This window comes from Pithys albifrons, chromosome 10, assembly GCF_047495875.1.
Source record: "Pithys albifrons albifrons isolate INPA30051 chromosome 10, PitAlb_v1, whole genome shotgun sequence".
NCBI classification, from domain to species: Eukaryota; Metazoa; Chordata; class Aves; order Passeriformes; family Thamnophilidae; genus Pithys; species Pithys albifrons.
Window position 1 is genome coordinate 7,362,660 of NC_092467.1, and position 17,192 is coordinate 7,379,851.

Consider the following 17,192-nt stretch of genomic DNA (forward strand, 5'->3'; position numbering starts at 1 on the left):
TTTATGGTTTTGTTCTTTTTTTCTTTTTTTATTACAAAAAAAACTATTCGGAAGAAGTCCAAATGCAACGGAATATAACTGGCACCATCTAAGATACCCAAGTGTAAAATCCCGGAACGTCTGAACTCCCCAGCATGAGCTGGGGGTGCCAGGGCTGGCAGGGAGGCACAGGTGGCCTCTCCCTTCTCCCAGCCCTCTCATGGCTGAATGGCAGGCAGCCCAAGAGCCAGGACACAACAGTGGCATCAACGGTCTCTGTAAAACCAGTCAGTTTGAGAAACTAAGAACATTATGGAAAAAAATCTAAAACTTTTTTTTTCCTTTATCAAAAGCCCTGCTTTAGTGACATGCTAGCCCTGCTGGAAAGATAACACACCCACAGCTCTGCCCGAAACACGGGGAAGTTGACCGGTCAACTCTTAATTCAGGACACCTTCCTCCTCTTGATCTACACACTTGTGAGTGCATTGTGGCCACTCAAGTTACAACAATGCTTCTACGGGCAACCAATTCTGGGAGCTGCATCCTGCAAACTCCACTTCATGCTGAAACAAATCTCATCTGAGTCTCCTCCACTGAGCCCTCCAAGCTCACCCTCAGTCCCACCTGGAGGCCCTCCAACAGCATCCGCAAGAGCTCTGCCTGCTCCAGCTGGATGAGGCATTGGAACGTCATCTCTTTTTAAAAAAAACACTTTCATATATATTTTTTTGCTGTTTTTATATTTAAATAGAAAAATACTACTTCACTCTGTGTTATGAGCCAGAGATCAGTTGACTTCCAGTGACAGAACCAGGAGTTCTCCTCAATGCTCTTAAGCCGAGCTCAATGCCAGAAGATTCCCAGAAACTTCAGAGTGACCAAAGGGTGATGAACTCCTCATCATCTCCCTATATGGGCAGGAGCACATGGGGCTCCATCACAGCTCCCATCTTCCTTCTCCACAGAAAGGCACCAGCCTCAGAGAACTGTCAGTCTGCAGAGAGCCAGCAGTGGAGGACGGACAGCCCAAATCTGACTGTCAGGGAAGTCAGCTACAGTTTTAAGCTTTCCACTCTCCTACTGGCTTTCTGCGTGTGCAGTCTATCCCTGGAAGCCACTGGATCCCATCAGATGTACACATGAATTAGACAAAAAAAATAAAACAGTGGTTAAAAGTTCTCTAACATCCTCTCCTCCTCTCGTCTTCTGAAGAGTCAACGACAAACAGACATCGATAAAACTAAATTTGCCCTCCTCCCCACCTCAAGACAACAAGAGTTACTGAGACACAAAACATGTTATCTTGTACCCTTGGGACTAAATCTAGAAGGGAAGTTTAGGGGTGCGGGAAGCGTGGGGAGAAGGCGGTGTCTGTGGGCGCAGTCTGCTTAGTTCTTGTACTCAAAAGGCTCATCTCCGGTTTCGTTGAGGAGACACGTGCGGACGAGGGCCTCTGTCACAGCATAAGGATCACAGTTGGCAGAGGGCCGGCGGTCCTCGAAGTAGCCCTTCTTCTCATGGCCCACGTTCCTGGGGATGCGGATGCTGGCGCCGCGGTTGGCCACGCCAGCGGAGAACTCGTTGATGTTGGATGTCTCATGGAAACCCGTCAGGCGCCTGGCATTGTCCAGCCCCCCCTTGGGGTCATAGGCACGGATGTGGTACTGGTGACGCTTGCTCAGCTTCTCAATGGCCTCTTCAATGTGCCTGTGGAGGGAGGGAGGGAGAGGGGAAGGCACAGTGAGTGTCTGAGGGACAGGATGGGCTGAGCCTCTCTGGGCTGTTGTGTCAAAGCAACATGAGATTCAGTGCTGTCCCCAAGCCACTTCACGATGATGCCTTATGCCCCCTACAACGCACTCTGCTCATCATCCCTACACTGGGCTTCTCTGCACTTCTGCTACTGACCCAGCCTGCTTCTTGGGAAAGCATCTTCATGGCCAAATCCCACAGGATCCCTTGGGAGTGCTGTCTGTGAGACACTTCAGTTCAACCCACAGCCAAACCTCCCAGGCACACTACCACTGGAGAACCTGCTCTCAGAGGGGAGATTCCTCAATACTGAAGTTTCTATTTGTGAAGTTCACACAGACACACGTTGGCTCAGGGCATCACCAGGATTAAGGCAAGAAAACAGGGTTGCCAGGAGGAATCCCTTCACAGAGCTCCACTGCAACCCAGTGCCGTAGGGTCCCTGCCAGCACTCAGCATACCAGTCCCATACAGGAACTCAGTGTTTCCATTTACAGGATCTTCATCTTTAAGAAAACATGGCATCTGTTTCCACAGCCTTGCCTATGGTCTTTCTCTTTCATCATAGTTATAAAAAAATTATTAAAAATTAATTAAAAAAACTTTTAAAAAAACTTATGCTGAATTTATTTGTTTCCAGCACCGGCAGATTAAGAGCTGGGCAGGCTGTTAGGAGCAGTTGCATCTTGGCACTTGTGCTTCCGTCAGCACTGATGGAACTGTACTGCTGGCTCAGTTGCCCACCCAGCATCAAGATGAGAGTGTATTGTTATATAAAATATATATATAAAAAAACCCAAACCAATAAAGCAACCAAAAAAAATCATCTGGAAGAAAGGCTTAAGGATAACCCCAAACACCAGAGCAACATCTTCTGTGTCATCACAAGCTTTGCAAAATCTTGCTGCCTCATACACAGATGCCACTGGCCCATCTCAGAACACTTACTTGAGACCTCCGTCTTCCCTCATGCTCTTGGTGCTGAAGTTGGTGTGACAGCCAGCACCGTTCCAGTTCCCAGGGATGGGTTTGGGATCGAAGGACACAATGACACCGAAGTCTTCACACACCCGATGGAGAATGAAGCGTGCGATCCAGAGGTGATCCCCCATCTCAATCCCTTCGCATGGTCCCACCTGGAACTCCCACTGTAAGGAGGAGTCACAGGCTCAGTGGTGCAGAAACACTCGCTGTGAGGCACCTCCCATTCCCTCATCCTTCATGCAACTACACAACTCAGTGCAGGCAGCCAGAGCTCTCGCTGCCTGGGATTTTTCCATACTACTATCTCGTTCCATGAGACATCTAAAACATTTTACCTGGGCTGGCATCACTTCTGCATTGGTTCCTCCAATTTTCACGCCAGCATAAAGGCATGCTCGGTAGTGAGCCTCCACAATGTCTCTGCCATAGGCTTTGTCTGCACCTACACCACAGTAGTATGGACCTGCAACAGCACAGGTGAACATCAGCTTCCATGAGGGAATCACTTTAATTCAGTGAAGACCATGAACACACAGGGAGGAAGAACTCTCCAAAGGCTTGGGGGTGTAGAAAAGCCCCAAAATCTGCTTTTCATGGAAGGATTAGCAGAGTAGAACATTGATGGAGAGCAAGTCCCCCAAAGGTTTAAGTCCCCCGCAGACTAACAAACTTTGCAGCAAATTTGGATGTGGCCAATCCCCACCTCGGCCCTTCTGTAACAATCTCAATCTCATGGTTAATTTTTGCCAATATCCCACTTGCTATTGTCCACCATTGGCTCTAGAAACACCTCAAATCTTTCAGCTCGCCTGAAGCTGTGTCACACAGGTTACAGTGTAAATGCTCCTAACTTGGTCCAGCACAGGCTCCCAGAAGGTTACCTTGGGGTCCAGGGAAGCCATTGGAAGGCCAGCCAAATGGATGTCCATCTGTCCCAAGGAGAGTGTATTCTTGCTCCATCCCAAACCAGGGGTGCTGGTTGGACACCATGTCCATAATCCTCCTGCAGGTGTGTCGGAGATTTGACTCTAGAATGGAGAAGTGTCACAAGGCTTATGAGCACCTACACCTCTACTTCCCATTTCCATTTTATTTACAGTTTTGAGTCCCAGCAGCACTGGTGAAGAATCCCAGGCCCAGCCCTTTCTCCACTGCCAACACTTTGTTTGCCCTTTACTTTCAGTGCAGGGATTATTTTTGTGTCATGAGTGATGATAAGGGCATGGACAGCATTTGGATCGCTCTTCCCTTCCCCTCCCCAGACCCACCATCTCCATCAGGGAAAGGGAGAAGGTCCATTCACCTGCAGACTGGCGGTTGTATTTGAAGACCTCACAGAGAACTAGTTTATTGGGATCCTTACGAAAAGGGTCCCGAAACATGGCAGCAGGTCGCAGGTACATATCGCTGTTGGAGCCTTCAGACTGGAAGGTGCTGGAGCCATCGAAATTCCACTCAGGCAGATCTGGAGCAGAGAGAGGAACAAGTCACACTGATCCAGGGTACCTGGTCACCAGAGGATGAGCTCCCTGCTGCCTTCCAGTAAGACAGAGGTGAAGATGCTTATAGAGAGCAGGCCTACAAAGAGTTTAATCCCAGCTCAGCTGATTTTGTTCCAAATGGGGGAAGCAAAAAAGCCCAAAATAAGCAAAAACAGAGGAGTGTAACTCCCCAGCCACCCTGGGAAATAACAAGTTGCTGGGCTGCTGGCCAAGCCTGAGTGAACTGAGCAGCACTGAGGACATTTCCCATGTCACAACAACCATGGGGATGAGCAGAGTACCCAGTCTCCTCGGCTAAGCAAGCTGGGGGAGGGCAGAGCATGACATATTCAAGCTATGGGAATGAGGGAAGCTATGGAATACCCTTATCCATGTTACATGACCTGAAGAAGGTGGGAAAGTAAACCATATATAGGTGCAATCTCATGGTGGGGGCACACTCGCCCACCCCTCTGGGCTCTGTGCTGCCCTCCAGGTCAAAGCACAGCGGGAGCAGCAGTGAACTCCACCCGGGCAATGTTATCTCCTCCACATCCCAAGGGGAAAGCGGGAGGATGGGAAGCACAATGATTTCAAAGGAGCTGTGCCAACCACTCCCTTGCAGGGAAAAGGGGAAAGGAGGGGGGGGGGGGAACATTAAAAAAAAAAAGATAATTCTGCTCAGTCACACACAGTATTTTCATTTCATAACTGTCTCCAGCCAGCACCATGGCAACCTGGGGAAAATCCTAATGCTATTATTGTGTAAGCTGGGACTGTTTGTTCTGAGGGACACAAGCTCTTAATTACACCGGATAGCTCCATTCTTTCCCCTCCACTTTCTTCTGCCAAACTACTTCCGGCCAAAGCGAGTACTCGGGAGTCAATGGGCCATCGAGCCCTTGCCAACAGCCCCCAGCCCTTGCCAACAGCCCCCTCCACAGTGGGGACAGCACCAAGGACAGACTCCCAGCCCTCAGGCATCCAACTGAAACTCCACATCTGGAGAGCTGGGAACATTCCCCTGGGGTTTCTGGGGAAAGAGGTAGCCAGAAGAGGGTGAGGAGGAATGTCTTCCCTAAATACTATCCTTCTTCCACAGAAAGAGAAAATAGCATCCTTTCTCCACCCAGTGAGAGGCTGTGAGTCCTGCACGTGTCCTCTCACCTTCAAGGCTCTTGGGCTCGTGGTCCAGTGTGCGGGTTTTGCAGCGGAGGTGCTCCCCTGTCCCATCAATCCAGATGTACATGGCTTGGACCTTCTCCCCTTGTGGCAGCTTCATGTACATGTGCTTGATGGCTTTGCTCAGGTGGGAGCTCGCCGAGGTGGCCATGGCTGCAGTCCTGACAAGGGGGTTCCTGCAGGGAGAAATCAGAAACAACTCTAACTTTGAGCCCTTCCTGCGATCCCAAATTTTTCACACACACCCCCAGCCAGGGAGGAGCAGGAGACAGCTTGGCCACAGGGCTGGCTGCCATCTCCAGCGGTTCCATGTCATTCCTCAGGAAGAACACACAGCAGCTCATGCAGATGCTGGCAGCCAGGAAAGCCCTGCTACAGGAACGATCCCTTCAAAGAGTCCTATTTATACCCAAACTCCTGCCAATAAACTAGGTCTCATCCTCTGTGCAACAGACTTCCAAAGTGCTCCTCAGCCCTGAGTGAACTTTTCACCTCCACACTCACCACTGCTCCAGAGCAAGGCTAATGCAAAGAAAGCTTAGCTGGGGCTTTCTTAATAAATCTGATTCATTGAGGAGGGCTTAGACACCCCAGCTGCCTTCTCAGCCCAGATGAGGTTGTCCAAACCTGGTCCCAGGGCAGGAGAACAAGCAACAGGCAGCACAAGCAAGCCCTAAGCACCCGAAGCAGTGATGGGGAGGCCAGAGGGTCTCTGGTCCCAGCTGGTGGGAGCTGCAGCATCCCCACAGCCCAGCACATCCTGGAGCTGGGCTCACAGTGCCAGCCAGCCCGGTTGTGTCAGACCCATGGCAGTCGGGCTCCACGCGTGTTTTCAGGAGCTTGGAAATGCCAACAGTTTGGAAATGTGGAGTGACCTGAGAAGTCGCTCCAACACCCTGTTCACCTGCAGGGGGGCTCGGGCTGAGCCCTCCCTAGACCACCCCTCCGCAGGGGAGCCCCGGAGGGCCCCCATCGCCCCACTCCCCTGCCAGAAGCATCACCCACACGTGCATCTCCTAGCAGGGAGGCGATATCCCCACGTTTGCAGCGAGCAGCTGAAGAGCCTCGTGGAGGGAAAAAACCCCACAAACTGCAAAGCGAATGTTTTCAACAGCAAACTCGAGCAGCGACTTCCTCCTCCACCACCACCACCCCTCCTTCCCCCAAAGGAGGCATTTTCTCCCTGGAAGGTCTGGCCGCCGGGAGCCCCGGGGCTGCCCCCGCTGGCCTCCTGTCCAAGGAGGGCTGTGGGGGGTGTCGGCCGGCGGGACCCCCTCCCTCTCTCCCTGCCCCGGGCCGGTACCTGGGCTCGGCGGCGGCTACGGGCGGGCGCGGGGCTCCCACGCTCGGCTCCCCGGGCCGCGCCCGCCGCCCCTTTATGGCGGAGCAGCGCCGGCCCCGCCGCACGGATTGGGCAGCGGGGCGGGACGGGGGGGACACGGGAGGAGGGGGGACAGGCCACCACCCCGCCTCCCTCCTCCTCCTCCTGCGGCCTCCCCCGGCGAAGGGGGGGAAGCACCCGCGCTTCGCCCTGCACCCGGGGGAGGCGGTGGGTGGGTGCGCAAAGCACAGAGAAGAGAGGGCAGAAAGCAGAGGGAGGGTGAGTTTGTAGAGGGGTTAAGTCCTTTGAACAAGCCTCCCGCACGGAAAAACAACCTCTCGTCCCCGGGCAGGCGGGAGCGGATCCAGGGCTTTCCGCAGCGTTTACATTAGCGGCTGCCTTGGCATAACTCGCAGGGATGGAAACCAGCCGCCCTGGGTAAACGCGGGGACAGAGGGAGGGACCGCAGCCCCACCAAGCCCTGGGCACAGGCTCTGGCTCGGTCACCACGTTTGGGAGCAGGGAAACAGCCTCAACGCCTCGCTTTTTCTCCTTGGAGCAGGTAAAAGCCTCCAGCACCTGGCTTCGCAGACCCTCACTCCAAGGCATAAAGGATCACGGTCGCTGTCAATCGAGGGAGGAAAAGTCCCCCAGCCCCACCACGAGAGCACCTACGTAGCACCCAGGAAACTGCACGCACTGCCCAGTATTTTTCCATCCCCTCGGCTCGCTTGTTGTCCCATCTCCTGTCCAGCCCTCTGCACCTCCCAACCCGGATCCAAGGGGCAGGAGAGCAACGCTAGCACGAGCAGACGGAGCTGCCACCCGTGTGCACACGCTACGCGTACACGCGGGTCCCAGGCCAAGCACACGCCACCCACACGCCTGCCCCGGGGCGACAGGCTCTTGGGCTGCCCCATGCCAGCCTCGGGGAAATGGCACCAAAATCGTTATTCCTCGAGAAACTGGAGCCTCCTGACCATCCACAGCCACCCTACCGCAGACACAGCCACTGTACAGCCAGAATCCAGAGGGAAAATGGCCAAGGAGAGCCAGATCCTCAGGGAGGAGGAGGAGTGCTGGCTAAAACCTAGCCTTGATTTATTGCCCGTCTCAGGAGCCAGATCCCCACCCTGCCTCCGGGGACAACCTGGCTCATTCCTCGCCACCACCTTGCAGCAGCCATCAGTGTGTGGTAATCCCCTGAGGCTGTCCAGAAGGGAGGTGAAATTCAGGTACTTTTCCCCTCCTGGAATTGCTTGGCCAAGGCAGAGCCATCAACCATTTAAACAGCCCCTGCCCCCCTCAAGACCCCAGAAACTGCCTCCTCCCAGCACCTCAGTTCCTGTGCACAGAGAAATGGTTTCAACACAGAAAAGAAACGCAGTGTTTTACCCACAGAAATGAGCTCAGTATCTCACGTTCAGCCCAAGTTCAGCTGTGGTCACCCAAATGTAACAGCTCAGCTGAAGCAAAAGGAAGTAGGTAGGAGCTGCTGCCGAGGCCCAAAATAGCTCCCATAAAGGGGAGCTGTCAAGCCATGAAAAATATAAAGCAGTGTCCAGCCGTCTTCCCTAGGTTTGCAGTGTTTCTGTAATCGGGACACTGAGAGCTCTGATAGCTCCAAATTCTTGGAAACATGTTTGCTACCTGCTAATTTCCTCGTAACTTTGTGCACCAGAGCTTCCTGCAAACAAGCCCAGGTGTTCACAGGTGGAAGTCTCTGCCGAGTGGGGTGACCCCCGTGCTGTACAAACCCCTATTTGCGCTGGGCAGCTCCAAATAACCCTGAAGGGAAGCGAGGAGCAAAGGCATCTTGCTATATAAACATGTCCTCTCCATCCCAGAAATCCCTGCCGAGCAGCAAACCCCAGCCTGGGAGAGACCTGCAGGGTGGGCGAGTGTGTGATGGCAGGGGTGGCAGGACGTAGCTGTCGGCCCCGGCGGGGTTTGCTGGCTGGCTCATGTCCAAGCCCCGGCCCTCGCCCTGCACAACATGTTTACGAGCCCGCGGAGAAGCGGCAGCCGCGGGTCCAGCGCCCTCTCCCGGGAACCGACGGACGGCGGGGGAGGGGAGCGCTCCCGAACGCCTGGCAGGGCTCACCCGGCTTGTTTACCGCCAGCCTTCCTTCCTCTCCTCCCCTTCCAGCCTGTGTTTCTTTGGGAAAGCCGGCTCAGGCTGTGCCTTCGCCCAGCTGCGTGCTCCAGTGACCCTCATTGTCGCTGACAAAAACCTCCTCGGGGAGCCGGGGAGGGCGCGACGCCAACAGGTGACATGTCCCACGAGTGGATGTAAATCTGCCTTCAAAGGGCCCCGCTCCACATGCATAGCCAGACACAATGTCTCGCTCCAGGGGCAAGTCCCAACTGGCACATGTTTCTTCCTCCTATTAATTCACGGGAACACCTTTATTCGCCTGCCCCAGGACTTCCCGCTGGTGTGGTTTATATCCTGAGAGAAGTGCCAAGGTTGGAAAGCGGCTGGTGAGCCGGGAGGGCTGGGCAGGCTGGACTTTGCAGCCTCCTGCCTCCAAGGCAGCTGTGCAAACCCTCAGGGACAGGACACAGCCAGGTCCCTGCACTCTCCAGGAGAGGTTTGGGCACAATGATGAGCCTCTCACAGGTAGCATGAGACATTCTTTCTCTTTTCCAATTCCAGCCAGCAGACAAGCAGTAAAGGATCATGGCTTCCCTCTCCACTGTGCCTTGCTGGGCCTGCTGTGATCCATCCCTTGTCCATGTGCCCCACTTCATCCCTATCCTCATGTCCCCCCACAGCTGCCCTGAGCAATTTGCTCTTAGCAGAAAGGCCTGGTTGCAGGGACCACCTGAAAGTGCAGCCTCATAAACTTGGGGTTGCCTTAAAATGCAGAAATGTCACAACACAGAGTGGGAGAAAAAGAGGAGGATAACAATTCAAGGGTTAAAAAGGTAGGACACGAAATGTCCCCGTGGCTCAGGCTCTGGGGCAGGTGGCTGGTGGCTTTGGTCCTACAGAGCTGGGACTCTTTCCCAGCACCACAGGGGCCATCTTCAAGGGTGGCCCCTCACCACAGATCCTGGGATCTCAATTCCAACAACTGCAGACCCAGAATCCTAAACCCAGGTACCCATTTGTCTTTCACCAGCACTAAAAAAGAATTTCTTAAATAGAAAGGAGTGCCTTATTTTTTTTTTCAACCAGGGATGTCACACAGGTACAGGAATTGTGATGTGACAGCCCATTTTGTTGTGATGGTTAGATCCCAGGAGGAGGCCTGATGCACCCAAAATGCCCCAGCCTCCAGCAATGGCACAGCTGGGATGGAGGAGGGATGAGCATAGCATCATAGAACGGTTTGGATGGAATCACAGGATGGTTTGGATTGGAAGGGACCTAAAAGTAATCTAGTCTAAGCCACCCTGCAATGAGCAGGGACATCTTCAGCCTATCTCCTCTCCCTGTGCCCAGCCGCTGAGGCTTTCCCAAATTCATCTATATTACTTTCAGACCCTTCCAGGGAAGCTTTGGGCTGTGAGGTCCTACATACAGAACTGAAATGCACCCAAGTAAGACCAGACATAGGCTGTGTGTTCTGATGCTGCACTGACTCCAGCTCTGCCCACCGCTGGGCACAGATGCCTCTGCTTGGACCCACAACAGTGTGCCCACCACTGGCTCTGAGCCATGGACTCTAGAGAGGTTCATAGGTGGAGGAACTGGAAATGCAGCCCCTTTTACCCATGACTAGCAACACAAGGGCTGGAAAAACAAACCTAATGCCTGAGCAAGCGCTCAATTCAGAAGTTGCCCAGCTCAGAGTGGCACAGCAGTCACTGACTGAGGACAGGGAGCTCACCTGGGGGAAAACGAGTACACTGGGGGGAACTGACCTTGTGCAAACAGCAGTGGCCGACTGGTCTCCCCTGGAGCGCTGCAGGAGGCTGATGAAACCCCCCAAGGCAGGGGGGCCATAGCTGCTGGCCCTGTACGTGAGCAAACATTGCACACTCCGCAGCAGGCCCATGCTCCCTTTGAAGATGCTGCCAGGGTCAAGGGTATCCACAGGCTGGTGACCAGAGGGATTTCAGAGGCAGAGCAGATCACCTGAGCTGCACAGAAGGGCAATTTAGGAAAGCAGATTAATAAATGAAAACGTGCAGAGGCACAAGCCAAGTCAAAAAAAAAATGCACCTTCTCTATGCAGCCCACCTGTACCATGTGCTCATGATGCATGTAGGGGAGAGTGACCCAGGGACACAGCACCTGGGAGAGCCTCATGCAACCCTCCCAGGTGCTCACACCTCCCTCTCCACCTCTTTCTCAGTCACCTGGGTGCCAGCCCCTTGCCCACTCCCCACCATGCCGCCCCTCACAGGAAGCCATGGTATTGCTTCATCCCCCAGCAGCCCCTTCCCCAACTCCCCCCATGGAGGGGGCATCGCTACTGCCCACTCTGGGACAATCCAGCAGTGATCCCGGCAGGCAGCACCTACCTGCTGCCGGCTCTGCTCCTCAGACCTTGTGCAGGGGCTGAGCGTCTTCTGCGAGCACGTGCTCGCCCTCAACAGTGACCAGGGGAAGCTGGAAGATGAGAACGTCAGGGGCAGGCGGGATTTGAGACCTAGAAATTGCTTGGCTCAGTTTGTTCTGTACAAGGGTGGAGAATATCCCAGGGAGCGCTCAGCACATGCCTTTCCCTGCAGTTGGAAATTGGTCACAGTGTGCATCAGCAGGGTTGGTTTTGTTTTTTGTTTTCTTTTCTCTTTCCTTTCTTTTTTTCTTTTATTAGCGCTGTTCACACTGTTAAATGCACTCCCAGCTAGGCTGGGGCTGTGTTAACTGTGGCTGACAGATTAATTTCAGTCTAATACACCTTACAGCTCCATAAGTGAGAGTACAGAAATCCTCAAAGCACTACCTAAGTGGATTAAATGGTGAATCTGGGCCTGACATTGTGAATTATAAAAGGTAATAGCAAGTGCCGTTTTCCATGTCCCTCCCTTGTGGCTGAATTAGGTCTCTGTCCTGCCACAACACATGCTTAACTCAGGCTGATGAAGTCAGCAGTCCCAGACGCTCGTATAAGGTTACACCACTGATTTTGCTTCAGCTGGAAAGAGGCAAGTGAAGGCAGAGCCTGCTGTAGCGGCTGTCAGGTGTAAGGGACAGAGCCCAGCCTTCATGGTCAGACCCAGGATACCACAGACAGGCTCAAAAATATTTATAATTAATGTAAGGAAATACCAGTGATGTCCTTGCTGAGCAAACAAGTCTTGTGCACCCAGGAGACCAAACATGAAAATCACATATAAAAAGTAATCATAATATGTTCAAGAAAGCAATTAATATTTAAAGCTGAACCGACAGACCTCAGACCTCAGGCAACTCCAGTTTTACAGTGCTATTTGCCCAAAAGGGTCACACCCATTGCTGACAGTCTTTGAGGTGTCCTAAACTACTTACATGAGAACAGGATGAGGCTTTATAGGGGGAAAAAATCCCAAATCTTCCCCCAAAACCTCACTCTGGGAATATAATACTTATGCTAGAAGGAGAGCTGGTTTGTGCACTCAAAACGGAGTTTCCCAGATTACTGGGACTCCAGACCATCACCTGAGACCAGAAGCAATGTTGAGGTGTTCAGGGTTAGGTACTGACCACAGCTGGCAGGGAAACAACCCCCACACTCCATATGGCACTGCAAGGGACAGGCTGGGCTGCTGGGGGAAGCTGTGAGTGGCCAGTGACCCCAGGTGGTGATGCTGACCCTGCGGTCAGGCAGCCTTGGACTTTGCCACCATGGGAAGCTGTGCCAGCTGATGTTGGGCAAGGTTAAAGAACCCAACCCCATCCCCTTGGATGCCCCAGGAACGTGAGGCTCTGCCACTGGCGGCATCAGGTCTGCCAAAGGTGGGCTGCTTACCACACCAGGACAGAGGACGTGGATAATTCAGGTTTGGGCACAGCTCCTGACGTGTTTGATTTTGCAACCCTGCCCTTATCTTTGTATGGAGTCCAGCCACTTTGTGCTCCTCTCCAGGCCTTCTACTAAATCTGGGCTGTGCTCATGTGTCCACCTATTTTTTTAAGCCTCCTTTTTTTTTTAACCTTTTTTCTTTTTTCTCCTAAATAGCCAAACAGCTTACGTGCGCTCCTTTTGTGAGGAGATAAACAGAGTGAATCTGCCCATGCATGCACTGAGCAAATCCCAGGAAGCTGCAGTCAGGCTGAGCAGAGCTCCATCCTGCCAGACCTCTTGAGGTCTCCTCTTGGGGAAAACCACCATGGAAATGGCCTTGCCACTTCCCACAGTAACCATGTTGGCCTGTTCCTGCTCACAGCCTTGATCCTTTCATGGCAGAAGCCATTACTGGCTGAGGTCAGTCTAGAGCCAGGTGAACACCCAAGGAGCTACCCCAGCCTCTGAGGATCTCACTGGGCATCTGCTCAGTTACCAACTGCAAAATATTTACCTTTTTTTTACAGTTTCAGCCTTTCCCTAAGGACTTAGGAGCCTTTCATGTGTGAGGCAGCCACCACACCAGCTCCTCCCTAACCCCTCCTTTCATCTCTTGGGCTTAACAGCACAAATCTTTATGAATTCATGATTGGAGCTATTCCTCCCCAGGGTCTCCCATAACTGCTTCTCACAGCTCTGCCTGTCACCATTAGGGCAAGCAGCTATTTTGTGGCTCATGGCTACTTCTTCCCCATATCAGTTTGGGTTTTAGCATAGGGACCAGCCAGAGTGCCCAGGCTGTGACTAAAGGATAGTGAGTGTGCATCCCAAGGGTCTGTGCTTGGCTCTATCCCAGAGCCATCCCTGCAGGAGCTGACACAGGACAGACATTGCCAGCCATTCTGCAGCAGGGCACAAGTCCACATATGCCAAAAGCAAAGCATCACCCAAAGGACAACATCTCTTCTTTGTCACCAGAAGGATGTGCATCCCACATGCACCATGAGGATGAGCACACCATCCACTGCTGTTCAACCCAACAGCTTCAACTATGGAGGGACAGGACAAGGGGGAATGGCTTCAAACTGAAAGATGGCAGGGTTAGAATAGGTATTAGGAAGAAATTCTTCACTCCAAGGGTGATGAGACACTGGAACAGTTTGCCCAGAGAAGCTGTGGATGTCCCATCCCTGGCAGTGTTCAAGGCCAGGTTGAGCAAAGCCCTGAGCTATCTGTTCTAGTGGAAAATGTCCCTGCCTACAGCAGGGGTGGGTGGAATGAGCTGAGCTTTAAGGTACCTTCCAACCCAAACTATTCTAGGATTCTATAAACTAATGCAGCATGGCAGGACATGACCCTCCCAAGGCACATGTGTGTGTATGGGTAGTTCATGTGTGATCTTTAACACACTTTCATGTATCTCTGGGTCCCTCCTGTCTTGGTATATTACCAGTTATCCTCCTCACGCAGGGCAGCCCAGCCATGGACAAAGGAATGAGCTCCCTTGCTCAGGGTGACAGAGTGTGCTGATGCCAGTAGCCCAAGGCTGTCCCCCTGGGATACCCAGAAGCAGCCCCACAATTAATTTGGAGTTGTCCCTGTAGTAATTGCCGCTGTGGAGTCACAAACCCGATGCTGACATGCAGAGCCCTGCTGCTGCTGCTGGGAACAGCTTCCCATTCTTGATTTGACAGCGCCACCTCGTGAGGTGGCCCTGCTCTTAGGGACACTGTGGGACACTGTCCTGCCCCACCGCTGCCTGTGCCCACTGCAGATACCCTCCCCTGCACAGAGGTGACTCCAGGGAGGCTGCACACCCTTACGTGTGCTTTAACCTGCCCATGGAGGTGACAGTAACAGGGATTGCAGCCACAGTGACAGAAGGGGACATGATGCTCGACATAACACAACTGTGTTTTGTTAATGGCAGAGTCTATCCTAGTGCAGGAGAGGCCACAAAACCTCTGCTCCACACACTTCACAGGCACAGAACCCTCCCCACTCCCACTGACAGCACAGAGCCATAGACCAGCAGATTCACTTCTCTGCTACAGGGCACATCAGAGACCCCAGGCACAACAGTGCCCAAAACCTGGAGGGTAGCAGCAGCCCTGCCAAGTCTGACACCACGGCATTATGGACAGCAGGATCAAATACCCACCTGGGGAGCAGATTCCTTTTCCTGCCAGGGAAACTTGCCACTGCCGCTGCAAAAGGGGTTCCTTCTTTCCTTCTCCTCTTCCCAGTGGAGGGTCTCCAAGGTTGGGTCTCAGTCCCAGACCTGATGAAGCAAGGTAACTGATAAGAAATCTGGGGCTGGTTTGCCCAGGCAGACATAGTAGAGTCTCCTGTAAAATTTTTATCACAACCTAAACAGATGCACTGACAGCAACCACAGATAGCACCAAAGTGCTACCAAGAACCTGGTTTGAAGGCAAGAAGTTTGCCCAGCAGAGAGAGGGGATGGGTTCCATTTCAGGACTGCCCAAGTATATTTTCAAGGCTGGGGATTAAAAAAGTGACATTTCACAGAATCACAGAATGGGTGAACATAGAAATCACAAAAGGGACCACCAGAGGTCTTCTCATCCAACCTGTGCTCAAGCAGAGCACAGTACTCAGGATTGTGTCCAGATGTTTCTTGAATATCTCCAGTGAGGGAGACTCCACAGCCTCTCCAGGCAAGCTGTTCCAATGCTCAGTCACCATCACAGTAAAGAAGTTTTTCCTCTGTCCCAGTTTTTGCTTATCCTATTGCTCAGCATCACTAAGAAGAGCCTGGCTCCATCCTCTTATCATCCTCCCTTCAGGCACATACAGGCATTGATAAGATCCCTTCTCAGTCTTTTCCTCTCCATGCTAAGCAGGCCTGGAGTACAATTAAGAGGGAGATGCTGAGGGCTCTGGCGTACCTGAGAGCCTGCAGCCCCCTCAAGGAGTCACCAGGACAAAGGTGTCACAATGAGAATGACACTTTGGAACACACTCCTGGAACACACCAGGATGATGACCACTGGTGAGTTACTTTTGCTGGAGGCTTCAGCCCCTCTAATCTCACTCCAAAGGGGACAGTATTAGGCTTCTGAAATAAGAGCTCTCCCTGTAACACAGCCTTCACAAAAATGAGCATTTCCAAGGGTATCCAGCCATCAGCCCACTCCCTTGCATCCAGATCTTTCAGACATGAATAAAACTTCACAGGATAGTGGGAAGTGTTTGGCACTAACTGACATGTGCTTTGATGTCTTGGATGGATGGGGTGGTGGCCTGCAGTGATTGACACTCTGTCCAGAGCCATAACCTGCCCCCAGCCTGGTGGTGCCTGCTAATTTGGAAGAATTCACTCCAAGAACTGGAGCAAGAGGACTGAGAGAGCACCAAGGCATTGGGGTGGAGCAGCAGCACCAGAGCACAGAATACAGTTCCTCTTTATGATAGCACGGTTATGCCCATTGTCTGGGTAAGGCAGAGGAGCACAGCTTGTCCCCTCCAGACATTGCACCTCCCTACTCCTGCCCTACAGATGCCACCATATTTGTACCCAGACTCTAAGACCATGTACCTTTGCAATTTAGGAAGCTGCCATTCAAACTTCCCAGCTCCTGCATGCTGCTGAACCTGGTGCTTTGCAAACAGCCTGTACCACCATCCCAGAGCACATGGGTGCACTGGGACCCAAATTTCATGGACTGCCCCAGGTCCAAATCCTCCATGTGTGCACAGTACAAGTTGCATCACATACCCCTAAAGCTGACCCACTCAGAACTCATCCTGTGATACCACATTGATATCACACCTGGCAACACAAGGCTCAGGTAACTTTCTCTTTTCCCTCTGTAGCAGCCATAGCCTCCACGGAGATTGGGCTTCTGCTGAAAGATGATGTTTCTGTTGAGTTTTTCAACACATTTCTGAATCTTCCTGTAAGTCCACTCTGCACGATAAAGCCTGGGACCTTGGGACCTTTCTGAGCTCTCTCCAGGTGAACTTTCAGCCTCTGTAGTGTTCAAGACCCCAGGAGAACTGGGAATGGATCACACATAGGCTGGAAAATGAGGGAAATCTGAGAATCTCAATATGGAGATACATGTCTAAAAGGGAATTTGGTGCCCTTCTCTGTAGTGGGAACTAACTAGAACAGCTGGGCTCTGGGCTTCCCTGCCATTCTCCATCTCTTTTAGCTCTTCAGTTTTGTTTTGATACAGGTTTTTGGCCAGACCCCCCTTTACATAAGTGGCACAGGCCAGTGGGACCTCTGGCCAGAGCTGCCGAACCACTTGGTGAGAACATCTTCTGAGGAGGAGGTAGAAAGGGCACAGGGCAGGAGAAGGAAGGACCCAGTCTGTCATTGCCAAGGCACCTCTCCCGTTCTTGCAGCTGGGGGATTATTTCAAACTCGGGTGTCATTTTGCTTTTAAGCCCTGGGAGGAGCACAAGCCATTTAAAGTCCTGCTGCAGCTTCTGAGGTCTACCCAGCCCTCGGTAAACAGTGATAGCTGGAGTTAAGGAGAGCATGTGTGGTGGCAGAGAAGGAGGACATAAATATCA

At 52.5% G+C, this 17,192-nt stretch overlaps 2 protein-coding genes across 2 annotated transcripts in view; one reads left to right on the forward strand and one right to left on the reverse strand.

Moving 5' to 3' along the window:
• On the reverse strand, nucleotides 1–6,791 carry GLUL (glutamate-ammonia ligase). Its single transcript, XM_071564789.1, has 7 exons — nucleotides 6,685–6,791; nucleotides 5,367–5,557; nucleotides 4,022–4,183; nucleotides 3,600–3,746; nucleotides 3,054–3,181; nucleotides 2,683–2,882; nucleotides 1–1,689 (listed from the first exon to the last, which is right to left on the reverse strand). The coding sequence occupies exons 2-7, from the start codon at nucleotides 5,530–5,532 to the stop codon at nucleotides 1,371–1,373; spliced, it is 1,122 nt and encodes a 373-aa protein (XP_071420890.1). The 5' UTR covers nucleotides 5,533–5,557; nucleotides 6,685–6,791; the 3' UTR covers nucleotides 1–1,370.
• The window catches only part of RGSL1 (regulator of G protein signaling like 1), a 24,455-nt gene continuing 13,450 nt past the window's right edge, over nucleotides 6,188–17,192 (forward strand). The window contains 6 exon segments of the mRNA XM_071565658.1: nucleotides 6,188–6,930; nucleotides 7,820–7,897; nucleotides 8,852–8,994; nucleotides 11,202–11,288; nucleotides 16,485–16,567; nucleotides 16,850–16,924. Coding sequence (XP_071421759.1) covers nucleotides 6,188–6,930; nucleotides 7,820–7,897; nucleotides 8,852–8,994; nucleotides 11,202–11,288; nucleotides 16,485–16,567; nucleotides 16,850–16,924 — 1,209 coding nt within the window.

Bases quoted from the DNA above. Each gene is read 5' to 3' on its own strand.
- GLUL (XM_071564789.1), bottom strand. From the start codon at position 5,532: ATGGCCACCTCGGCGAGCTCCCACCTGAGCAAAGCCATCAAGCACATG. The intron at 2,883-3,053 runs GTAAAATGTTTT...TCCTCCTTACAG, and splicing joins CAGAAGTGATGCCAGCCCAG to TGGGAGTTCCAGGTGGGACC. The intron at 1,690-2,682 runs GTAAGTGTTCTG...CTCCCTCCACAG, and splicing joins AGGGAAGACGGAGGTCTCAA to GCACATTGAAGAGGCCATTG.